Source organism: Pseudophryne corroboree, chromosome 5, assembly GCF_028390025.1.
Source record: "Pseudophryne corroboree isolate aPseCor3 chromosome 5, aPseCor3.hap2, whole genome shotgun sequence".
NCBI lineage: Eukaryota > Metazoa > Chordata > Amphibia > Anura > Myobatrachidae > Pseudophryne > Pseudophryne corroboree.
In genome coordinates this window covers 148,623,052-148,635,540 of record NC_086448.1, presented here as the reverse complement: position 1 = coordinate 148,635,540, position 12,489 = coordinate 148,623,052, and the positions used below count along the sequence as shown (strand labels likewise).

General features: G+C 45.9%; 1 protein-coding gene across 1 annotated transcript in view; it reads right to left on the bottom strand.

Annotated features, from left to right (window-relative positions):
- The window catches only part of VILL (villin like), a 219,245-nt gene that overhangs the window by 30,734 nt on the left and 176,022 nt on the right, over window positions 1-12,489 (bottom strand). Inside the window, exons 14-15 of the mRNA XM_063921788.1 lie at window positions 9,676-9,855; window positions 9,354-9,499 (exon numbers count right to left, since the gene is read on the bottom strand). Of these exons, the coding sequence (XP_063777858.1) occupies window positions 9,354-9,499; window positions 9,676-9,855 (326 nt within the window). The remainder of the gene's footprint in view (window positions 1-9,353; window positions 9,500-9,675; window positions 9,856-12,489) is intronic.

Sequence of the window (12,489 nt, the reverse complement as noted above, 5' to 3'; positions counted from 1 at the left end):
TGTAAGAAACCACCATTTTTCACAGGACCCTTGTGCAATGATGCACTGATACTTTTCCTGGTTTTAGGAGGTTCCTGACTAGCTCGGATAACTCCCTGGCCTTCTTCTCCGGGAGAAAACATCCTTTTCTGGACTGTGTCCAGAATCATTCCTAGGAACATTAGACGTGTCGTCGGAAAAAGCTGCGATTTTGGAATATTTAGAATCCACTCGTGCTGTCGTAGAACTACTTGAGATAGTGCTACTCCGACCGCCAACTGTTCTCTGGACCTTGCCCTTATCAGGAAAGCGTCCATATTTCTTTTAGGAAGAATCATCATTTCGGCCATTACCATGGTAAAGACCCGGGGTGCCGTGGACAATCCAAACGGCAGCGTCTGAACTGATAGTGACAGTTCTGTACCACGAACCTGAGATACCCTTGGTGAGAAGGGCAAAATTTGGACATGTAGGTAAGCGTCCCTGATATCCAGTGACACCATATCGTCCTGGTTCGCTATCACTGCTCTGAGTGACTCCATCTTGATTTGAACCCTTGTATGTAATTGTTCAAATCTTTTAGATCTCACCGAGCCGTTTGGCTTCAGTACCACAATATAGTGTGGAATAATACCCCTTCCCTTGTTGTAGGAGGGGTACTTTGATTATCACCTGCTGGGAATACAGCCTGTGAATTTTTTCCCAATACTGCCTCCCTGTCGGAGGGAGACGTTGGTAAAGCAGACTTCAGGAACTTGTGAGGGGAAGACGTCTCGAATTTCCAATGTACACCTGGGATACTACGTGTAGGATCCAGGAGTCCACTTGCGAGTGAGCCCACTGCGTGCTGAAAACTCTTGAGATGACCCCCCACCGCACCTGAGTCCGCTTGTATGGCCCCAGCGTCATGCTGCGGACTTGGCAGAAGCTGTGGAGGACTTCTGTTCCTGGGAATGGGCTGCCTGCTGCAGTCTTCTTCCCTTTCCTCTAACCCTGGGCAGATATGACTGGCCTTTTGCCCGCCTGCCTTTATGGGTACGAAAGGACTGAGACTGAAAAGACTGTGTCCTTTTCTGCTGAGATGTGACTTGGGGTAACAAAAGTGGATTTTCCAGCTGTTGCCATGGCCACCAGGTCCGATGGACCGCCCCTTTATACGGCAATACTTCCATGTGCCGTCTGGAATCTGCATCACCTGACCACTGTCGTGTCTATAAACATCGTCTGGCAGATATGGACATCACATCTACTCTTGATGTCAGAATGCAAATATCCCTCTGCGCATCTCGCATATATAGAAATGCATCCTTAAAATGCTCTATAGTCAATAAAATATTGTTCCTGTCAAGGGTATCAATATTTTCAGTCAGGAAATCCGACCAAGCCCCCCCAGCGCTGCACATCCAGGCTGAGGCGATTGCTGGTCGTAGTATAACACCAGTATGTGTGTATATACTTTTTAGGATATTTTTCAGCTTCCTATCAGCTGGCTCCTTGAGGGCGGCCGTATCTGGAGACGGTAACGCCACTTGTTTTTATAAGCGTGTGAGCGCCTTATCCACCCTAAGGTGTGTTTCCCAACTCGCCCTCACTTCTGGCGGGAAAAGGTATACCTCCAATAATTTTCTATCGGAGGAAACCCACGTATCATCACACCCTTTAATTTATCTGATTCAGGAAAAACTACAAGTAGATTATTCCCACCCTACATAATACCCTTATTTGTGGTACTTGTAGTATCAGAAATATGTAACACCTCCTTCATTGCCCTTAACATGTAACGTGTGGCCCTAAAGGAAAATACGTTCGTTTCTTCACCGTCGACACTGAAGTCAGTGTCCGTGTCTGTGTCTGTGTCGACCAACTGAGGTAAATGGGCGTTTTTACAAGCCCCTGACGGTGTCTGAGACGCCTGGACAGGTACTAATTTGTTTGCCGGCCGTCTCATGTCGTCAACCGACCTTGCATCGTGTTGACATTATCACGTAATTCCTAAATAAGCCATCCATTCCGGTGTCGACTCCCTAGAGAGTGACATCACCAATACAGGCAATTTGCTCCGCCTCCTCACCAACATCGTCCTTCTACATGTCGACACACACGTACCGACACACAGCACACACACAGGGAATGCTCTGATAGAGGACAGGACCCCACTAGCCCTTTGGGGAGACAGAGGGAGAGTTTGCCAGCACACACCAAAAACGCTATAATTATACAGGGACAACCCCTTATACAAGTGTTTTCCCTTATAGCATTTTCACATATGTAATCATATCGCCAAATAAGTGCCCCCCCTCTCTGTTTTAACCCTGTTTCTGTAGTGCAGTGCAGGGGAGAGCCTGGGAGCCTTCCTCACAGCAGAGCTGAGCAGGAAAAAGGCGCCGTGTGCTGAGGAGAATAGGCCACGCCCCCTAAAACGGCGGGCTCTTCTCCCGGAGTTTGTGAGATCTGGCAGGGGTTAAATACATCCATATAGCCTCAAGGGCTATATGTGATGTATTTTAGCCATAAAAAAGGTATAATACATTGCTGCCCAGGGCGCCCCCCCCAGCGCCCTGCACCCTCAGTGACCGCTGGTATGAAGTGTGCTGACAACAATGGCGCACAGCTGCAGTGCTGTGCGCTACCTTATGAAGACTGAAAGTCTTCTGCCGCCTGTTTCTGGACCTCTGGACCTCTTCAACTTCGGCATCTGCAAGGGGGGTCGGCGGCACGGCTCCGGGACGAACCCCAGGGTGAGACCTGTGTTCCGACTCCCTCTGGAGCTAATGGTGTCCAGTAGCCTAAGAAGCAAATCCATCCTGCACGCAGGTGAGTTTACTTCTCTCCCCTAAGTCCCTCGTAGCAGTGAGCCTGTTGCCAGCAGGACTCACTGAAAATAAAAAAAAACCTAACTTAAACTTTTATTCTAAGCAGCTCAGGAGAGCCACCTAGATTGCACCCTTCTCGGCCGGGCACAAAAATCAAACTGAGGCTTGGAGGAGGGTCATAGGGGGAGGAGCCAGTGCACACCACCTGATCCTAAAGCTTTTATTATTGTGCCCTGTCTCCTGCGGAGCCGCTAAACCCCATGGTCCTGACGGGGTCCCCAGCATCCACTTAGGACGTTAGAGAAATATGGAGATGTCTGAGCACTGGGACCTTATAGTAATTTATAAAGAGTGGAAACTGTATGCTTGGGGTCACAAGTAGAGACACATAATCTCTCAAATTATGTTAATTCCCTAGAGGCTTTAAGGTATCTATTTTTGGAGTATAGAAAGAGTCTAATCTGTAAATATTTCCAAAAATCGTGTTGTGGCATTTACCATTTAGATCGTATGTCTGAGAATTGTTTAACTCCTGAGGAGATCGCCAGCTGGCCTACCCTGAAGAGCACTTCCAGAGCGCTAACCTAGGCATAAACTCAATTTTGGTTAGGAAAGAGGTCAACGGGCCGAAGTCCGAAGAGACGAAGGACCAATGGCGTGCTTTTTTCTAAAAGGAAAGGGTTGGAGTGATAGTTGGGTGGGGAGGAGGTTTGGGGAAAGAAGGAAGCCAAGGGAAGATTTCAGGAAATTGTTGCATATATAGCCCCTCCAGGACCACCCACTGTTTAGCCTCCCGATTCCTCGTCCAGTCCAAGACTCTATTAAGCAAAATCGCCCAGTAATAGGTTTTAATATCTGATAGCTGAAAACCACCCTGTTGAGTGGAGCGGATCATAGTGGACCGGTTAATTCTAGGTCTTTTCCGGGACCAAACTAATTGTTGTATTAAGAGTTGGATGGACCAAAACCAGGAGTCCGGGATCTGTATGGAAAGAGCCTGAAGTTTGTAGAGCCGTTTAGGGAGAGTGTTCATCTTCACAACATTCACCCTTCCCAGCCAGGAAAGTGGCTTAAGATACCATCTACTGTAATCGACTCTGAGAGTCTGAAGAAGGGGCATAAAATTTAGTGAAACTAGACGGGAGAGATCACTCGGTAGTTGTATTCCCGAATAAGTAATATGGAAGGTATTCCAAGTAAAAAGAAAAGAATGTTTGAGCCTGGCCACTATATCGGGAGGGGTGGAAATGTTCAAGGCGCATGACTTGGACATGTTGACCTTAAAATTAGAGAGTGAACCGAAAGTGGACAGATCCTTCATAAGATGAGGGAGGAAACTGGGTGCGTTATTGTTGTCAATAAATTGTCAGCGAACAGAGCCAGTTTGTGCTCTGTATCTCCAACTCTCAGACCAGTAATACGATCATTGGCCCTAATGGCCCTAGCAAGAGCTTCGACACAAAGGACAAAGAGCAAGGGAGACATTGGGCAGCCTTGTCGTTCCCATTACTTATGGAGAAGGGATCTGATAAGGAGCCGTTAACTCGGACTCGGGCTGTGGGCGACTTATAAAGTCCCATGATCCTACCAAGTGCTCGGGGACCCAATCCTATGTGCCCCAGTACAGACCTCATAAAACCCCAGTTGAATCTATCAAAAGCCTTTTCGGCATCAGTGGACAGCAATATAGTGTGGGAACTACCACGAGAAGCTAAGTGGATTAGGTTCAAAACCTTGGTAGTATTATCTTTTGCCTCTCGGCCTGGGACAAAGCCCACCTGGTCAGTGTGAATAAGAGAAGGCAGGAAGTTGTTCTGTCTATTCGCCATCAGTTTAGCAAAAAGTTTAACATCAACGTTAAGAGATATGGGCCTTTAACTGGAGCACATCGAGGAGTCCTTACTGGGCTTCGGGAGAACAGTAATGTGAGCTTCTAAGGATTGGCCCGAAAAATGAGTATATTCGGAGATGGAATTAAAAGCCTGGAGGAGATAAGGGGATAGAAAACTTTGGCATTGTTTATAATAAGCTGACGAAAAACCATCTGGTCCCGGACTCTTACCAGAAGGTATCGAGGTCAGAGCAAGCTCCAACTCTTGCGGAGTAAAAGGCAAGTCTAGAGCTTCCCTGTCCAAGGGAGAAAGAACGGGATAAGATACCTTTTCTAAATACGCCTTCACCCTTAGAATATCAAAAAGAGGGGCAGCACCATCGGGGTGGTCCTCTAAGTTATATAGAAGAAAATAATACAGTTTGAAACTAAGAGAATAATACCGTTTGAAACAGGCTGCTATTTCAGGAGTTTTGAAATGTAAGGTGCCCTTGTGGTCTTTCACAATTTTAATAAAGAAGGAAGTGCGCTGGGCCCGAAGTGCCTGAGCCAGGAGGCGGCCAGGTTTATTACCCCACTGATAGTTATTAGAGTTACTTTTACGGCTTGAGAGCTGGATACTGTCATTAAGGGTCTTCTTTAGTTGTGCCCGCGTTTCAATCAAATCTAAATAATCAGTCTCTGACAGAGATGTTTTATGAGAGGACTCCAGAGAGTGGAGTTTCTGCAATAGCTTGGCGATAAGCGCTGACCTCTGTTTTTTTATAAATGTACCTAATTGTATAAGCTTACCCCAAAAAATGCATTTGTGTGCTTCCCACAAGATAACCTTAGAGACTTCGTCAGTATTATTTATGGAGAAACATTCAGTTAAGGCCTTCTCAATTTCTCCCTTGCAGTACTGATCATGTAACAGGGATTCGTTAAGACGCCAAATCCACTGGCCTGGAGTATCTTGAGGGATCAATAGAGTTATGAACACCAGGTCATGGTCAGACCAGGTTATCAAGCCAATAGAAGAATCTAACAGTAAGGGAAGATGCCTATCGCTGAGGAACAGATAATCAAGACGTGAATAAGCTTGGTGAGGATTAGAAAAAAAGGAGTAGTCTCGGTCAGAGGGGTGGAGGACCCTCCAGGAGTCAGCCAGCTGGAGATCGTAAAATAACCTTTTAACTCGGCGATACGTACGTTGGGAGGCCCTTGGAGCATTGGAAGAAGAATCTAAAGATGGGTCCATTTTCCAATTTAAATCACCCCCCAAAACAACAATGCCCATGAGATTCTATTTGGGAAAGTGTAGACTGAAAAAAGGAAACCTAATCTTTGTTAGGGGCATAAAGTGCAACAAACGTGTAAGGAAGCATACATATTTTACAATTTATCACTAAAAGCCGACCAGGAATCAGCTTATGTGCTAATATGTCGGACAACTGAAGAGCCCTAGAGAACAGTATTGGACATTTGGATTTGGAATCAGAGAGGGACTGCGAGCTGAGATTCTAAAATGTGTTTCCTGAATCAAAGCAACATCTACTCTGTCGGCCCAGAGAGACCGTAGAAGGGAAGCCTATTTCTCCGGGACAATAAGGCCCTTTGCGTTAATCGATGATATTTTCGAGTTTACCAGGTGATGTAATAGGAGGTACCTGTCGTGAAAGAATGCGGTGGGCCTGGAATGGTCAAAAAGGGAAAAGAAAAAAGAACAAGGAGGAAAGAGAAAAAAGTATGTCAAATAGAAAATACAACCGTAACATTCAAAAAACCGGCAGTGGGGTAACTGATCCATCCGAGAATCAGAAACACAAGAGGCAAGCAGCCGGGTGCGGGTGTGGGGCGGCTGGGGGAGCCACCGCTGAAGGCATATTGAAAAGTGGGAAACAGTATCAAAACAATCATTACTCACAAGTAATTAATTCTAACTGTAAACCTTGTTGATATAAAGAAATCTTCAAGTGGTATGAAAAGAGAAACATTGCAATACAATAAACAAGGGCTGATAATTAGCGGTCCAACATATAATAGGAGGGACCTAGTCCCATTGACAACAGGATAATAGAATAATTCTCACCAGTGGTTAGAAAAGGTAAATCGCCTAGACCTAGGGAGAGAATTGGAAAAAACATATACAAACAAGCGATATAAGGTTATCAATCAAGTAATACTAGAGTCGCGTCCAGAGGGGGAATCATCATCTCTTTTCCTCCTGGGGCTCAGCAACTCTTGCCAAGAGAATCCATTACTCAGAGGTCAGAGAATAGGGAAGTCCCAGTTGCATAAGTAAAGTTTCGGTAATCCAAGACCAGTGCAAAACATTGGGAGGTCAGAGTGAGAATTAAGAGTGTGAGTTTTCCCAGAGGAAGAAACTTGGAGGTTGAAGGGGAAGCCCCAACGGTATTTCAATTAGCATTTACAGAGCTAGTCTGTTAGGAGTTTGAGGGCTTTCCGCTGTTGAAGCTTATGCCAGGACAAATCTTGGTAAATATGTATCATTGAACCATTAAAGTCGACACCATCAAGTTGGCGTACTTTACAAGTAATGTCATCTTTTTGAAAAAAAAATGTAATCTGCAGATGACATCACGTGTTCAGCCAGCTGGGAGACCTTTGGGTTTTAGAGCACGATGGGTCCTATCGAAGGTAATGGTGTCGTTAGGGTCATTACCCAAAACCTCATTAAAGATCTTTGTAAGAGACATCTTCCGGTAGGCCCCTCACTCGGATGTTATCTCTCTTCCCTCTGTTATCAAAATCTGTTAACCGTGTTTGGAGAGAGCGGATCTTGGTCGACTGAACTTCAATAACATTTGTCATTGACTTCAGGAACGTGTCAGAAGAGGCATGGTGATCCTCCAGAATCGACATCCAGTTAGAGAGGTGAGAAATGTCCTGTCTCATAGTAGCCAATTCACGTCTCGCGGTATCTTGTAGATCTTGTTTAGTGGGAAGATTTTTCAAATAGGCCAAGATGTCCCGTAAGTCCCTATCGACTGGGGGGGATGTATGGTGTATCAGTACCCGGAGAGGATGACGGAAAGGTAGGCGGAGTGGGGGAAGGGTTTGAAGCAGAAGAATTTCCCGTAAGCTTGGACGGAGTAGGTTGCAGGAATGCTCTCATATCTGACTGCGACATGGTCTCCTTTGGAAGAGGCGTACCGTTCTTTTGAGAATATTTCTTATGTCTGTGCATCATTTAGATGCATCAAAAAGCATAAATTCCCTTAGGTCAGGATATCGAGGTAGACTGAAATTACATAATTCACAAAAGGATGCCTTCAGCGGGTTAGCTCCCAGTGGGATGGCTTCAATAGGTCATTACGGTGTCAAGGCAGCGGCAGCCTAGGAAAGCACATATCCATAGTAGAACCACTGAGAAGCCCAGGTAGAGCAGAAAAGCATTCAACAGGAGGCAGTGTGCAGGCACCGATCATCTTCTGAGGTGGGAGAACGGCTCCAAATATGGAACGTGTAATCAGATAATAGACCGCTCAGATGAAATGAAATTCCTCAGGATAGCCACCCGAGGGAGTCTCCTGTAGGTGAGCAGGCAATTATCCTAGCAGGCCACTAGAAGCTCAGCCCTGCAATCTGGATTCATAAAGCGCAGCCACCAACTTCCATACTCCCACTACAAAAGTCTGCACAAGTGAGATGGTAGAGCGGGTAGTATCCTATACAGGAGACAAAACAGGGGCTGCTTTGGTATTTGTGTGCCATGTTAGACAGCTGGACCCTAGCCCACCAGGGTGAGCAATTATTATTGACAGTTAAGTGTGGGGACACCTAGGAGCAGTGTAACTACTGCAGCCCAGGGCTGGTGGATGAAAATAAGGAGGTAGTTACCCACCTCTATGACAGGGAGCAGCAGTGTATGGGAACACTGCGATGGCACTGTCTACTGTGTAGCCAGGCAGGTGCTGAGACAGGGCGGACTCTGCAGGCATCCACGGAGATCCAGAGGGCAGCAGGTGGTGAGGAGTGTAGTGGTATGAGGGAGAGCGGTCATGTCTAGCTGCAGCATCAGGAGTGCTCTCTCACCTCACCCTTCTCACTGAAAGGCAGGCGGGACGCTGGAGGAGAAAGGCTGCGAGGGGACACAGGGAGCGCCCGGCGTCACACACCGCTGGCACCCGCAGCTAACCAGAGATGTGGCTCAGGGTCCCAGCACATCGGACAGCCGTCAGCGGTGAGCGGGGCTATTTGGGGTACCCGGCGGGTAGGCAGTCGGGCGCACGTAGACTAGACTCCGTGTGGACGGTGACTGGAGGTCAGTGCACGGCAGGGGGGGGAAAGTACTGAGGTCCCGGCTTCACGCTGGGAGAGGATTGCAACCTGCAGAGTCAGACAAGCTAACTCCCGGCTCCGCAGCACACCCCCAATGACTTAGGAGGCAGCAGATGAAGCTGTAGGGGCTTTTTAAGAGTGTAATGGAGGGAGAGCCCCAAGGAATTTGCACTTTAAAAGAGAGTAGAGCAGGAGCTGGAAGCGCACACGTCTGCTCGCTATAACAGTCAGGCCACGTCCCCCCTTTTTTTTGTCTCTGATATTGTTGTATTTTTTGTTCTTTTGTTAAAAAAAACAACAATAAAAATGAACAATAAAACATAAAAAAAAGGAGATTGTGTTGCATGAACCAGTTAGCCAGTTTGCATTGCTGATATGCGGGAAAAAGAGTTAAACACAGAGATCATTAATCCCCAAAAGTACATTCATATTAAATGTTCTGTCACCTCTTATCGCTGGAGTAAGGGGCCTTTCCGCCTAGAGCCACCCAGAATTCTGCAGGTTCTTGACCTTCAAGAATGGTCTGCTTGTCTTGTTTGGAGATGATATTTGCCACTGTCTTAGCCATTTCCCGTTCATCTCCACTGCAGCCCTAGATACAATTTGGGGTTACTATGAAGCACAGTCCTATACAAAATAATTGTGTATTTCCAAATATGTTTCAGCTATAGCTATTACCAGCTATCTATGTGTGGCACTGAGAGCAGATCACTAGCTGGTGAGTATGGATTATTTGACGTTCCTATAAATGTTCACTGACTACTGTACCTTTCCGCACCACAAGTAGCACATAGCATTGGTCTTCAGCACAAAGACGTCATTGGAATTGAGGGAAGCGGCTCTGGCTGGGACCTCGGTGGCCTTTGTGTTGTATTCATCGGTTCCTCGGACCTGGAAGAGTCTGATTGGAGGTGCTGGCTCAGTGCTCCCAGATCTACTTGTTCCTCCCTGTAGCATGGGTGAGAATGCAATACATCATAGCGGACACAAATAAAGCAATCCGTTTGATAGGTAAATGCTCTAGTAGAAACAAATAGGCAAGTTACTGTACACTAAGGACTACAAATATATATATGTAAAATGTTTCCGATATAATAATTGTACAAGGTCTGTCCCGTTTCCTCAATGCGCGTGCAGTGGAAGCCTGGGCACATGCCCCAATGGCTTCTATTGAGAGTGAGAAGAGACAGACCTAAGCGAGGAGGACCGTCGGCGGGATAAGTATGGGAGTGGGGGGTGGTCGGGACTAAGCGTGCGGGGAGTTGGGATGGAGAGGTGGTGGCAGGAAGTTTTGGAAGTTTTTGGAAATGGAAGTTTTCTGTTTTATTGTTCTTTATTGTGACAAAAACTTATTGCTTGAATGTTTGCTGCTGGTTAGCATTTTTTCCCCATTTTTATTCAACAAGCATTCTGTCTTTTGTGAAATTAAACTATATTTTATAAAGTTCTGTCTTTATTTTCCTATAACAGCTAAGCCATTTAAGCTTGTCTATTATAACACTACTGTAAGGCAGATATTTCCAGGGGGTATACAGTATTTACCAAAGTTCGATTTTCAGTTTTGAGGGAGATTTCCATTCAGTTTTTACTTTGGAATTTTATGTCAAATCAGAGAAAAAAAACAAATTCCACTTAAAATCAAATTTATGCAAAACATCAATGTTTTTCCATAGTCGAATATATGATCTCCTCATTTACTAACATGCAATTTGCAAATCGAATGCAAATCAAACTCAAAATGGAACTTGAAATGAATAAAATAATAAGAGACAGGAGATTTAAGCTTCTACACTATTCTGTTGGTAGACTGGCAGAGGTTTTGTTACCAACAACTGACCACAGAAAGTGTAAGGCAAATTAGGGCTACACTTATTGGTAACTATTTCAGCTGTAAGTATTTTTATTTTTTTCAATTAAATAACACAAAATTATATTCTACAGTTAGGTGTCCATGAATAAAACAGTGTAAAGACAGATTTGGTAATGTTCTAATGTTCTAATTTTGTATGGACCAAAAATAATCACTTTAACTTTATATGCTTATTTAAAAACTAAACAAACATTAGTTTTGTATGGTTAGGAAAACAACATAACTCCCTTTCACATTCACTTCCAGTTTTCTAGAGTGTGCACCAGGGCTGGCTCCAGGCACGTTCCAATAGAGCGGCTGCGCAGGGCGCCACCCTTAATGGGCACCACACGCTCGCGCCACTATATATTGGAGCCTGGAGCCAGGTCATGCAGCAGCACAGCAGCGTCCATCTCGGCCCGCCTCCTAGCGCTAGTAGCAGTGGTTGTGTCTATGTGTGACGACGAGGAAGGGGGAGTGCTGTGGGCGGGACAAAGCTGAACTACATTGTGCTGACATCAGACACCGGCGCCGCACAGTGCACACAGAGTTGTTTAGGTTTAGTCCGCGGCCCACCCACAGCACTCCCCCTCGTCGGCACAGCCACTGATAGGATTGTTCAATCATCCTATATCATTCTTGCCAGCATGAAGGTGGCTGCCTCTGAGAGGGGGCAACCAGCTGGCATGGCGCACCAATCATATCAGCATGGCCATGCCCTGCTATACAAAGTCATGATTCCCACCATGATGGGGCCATGATTATACAATTTTGCAGAAGCCTCCTGGACCACACACTCCACTCAGAAAATGGACAAAGGGGAAGATTTATTAACTTGGAGATGGCATAAGGAAGTGATAAACCAGTGATATGTGCAAGGTGATAAAGGCACCAGCCAATCAGCTCCAATATGTAAATTAACAGTTGGGATCTGATTGGCTGGTGCCTTTATCACCTTGCACATATCACTGGTTTATCACTTCCTTATGCCGTCTCCAGGTTAATACATCTGCCCCACGGTGAAGGGCTTACAAGAAAGTTGCCTACTCTTCTGGGAGTCAGAAAGGGCCACCCGAGATTCAGTAACGAGAGTAGGTAATTATCAATTTAACATCATACTTGAGACTTTCTTTTTATTTGTATTCTTGGTGCTAAGGAAAGTTTCCCTGATTATAGTAAAGTATCATATAAGCAATGGTGTATATATAATGGTTGCAATGCCCTGTGCGGCATATAATGTGTATCTGGCACGGTGGGGCATATAATGTGTATCTGGAACTGTGGGGCATATAATGTGTATCTGGCATTGTGGGGGCATATCATATGTATCTGGCGCTGTGGGGGCATATTATGTGTATCTGGCAGCGTGGGGGAATATCATGTGCATCTGGCACTGCTGGGGGGCATATAATGTGTATCTGGCACTGCTGTGGGGCATATCATGTGTATCTGGCACTGCTGGGGGGCATATCATGTGTATCTGGCACTTCTGGGGGGGGCATATGATGTGTGTCTGGCACCGTGGGGGCAGTTCATGTGTATCTGGCACTGCTGGGGGGCATATCATGTGTATCTGGCACTGCTGGGGGGCATATCATGTGTATCTGTCACTGCTGGGGAGCATATCATGTGTATCTGTCACTGCTGGGGGACATATCATGTGTATCTGTCACTGCTGGGGGACATATCATGTGTATCTGTCACTGCTGGGGGGCATATCATGTGTATCTGGC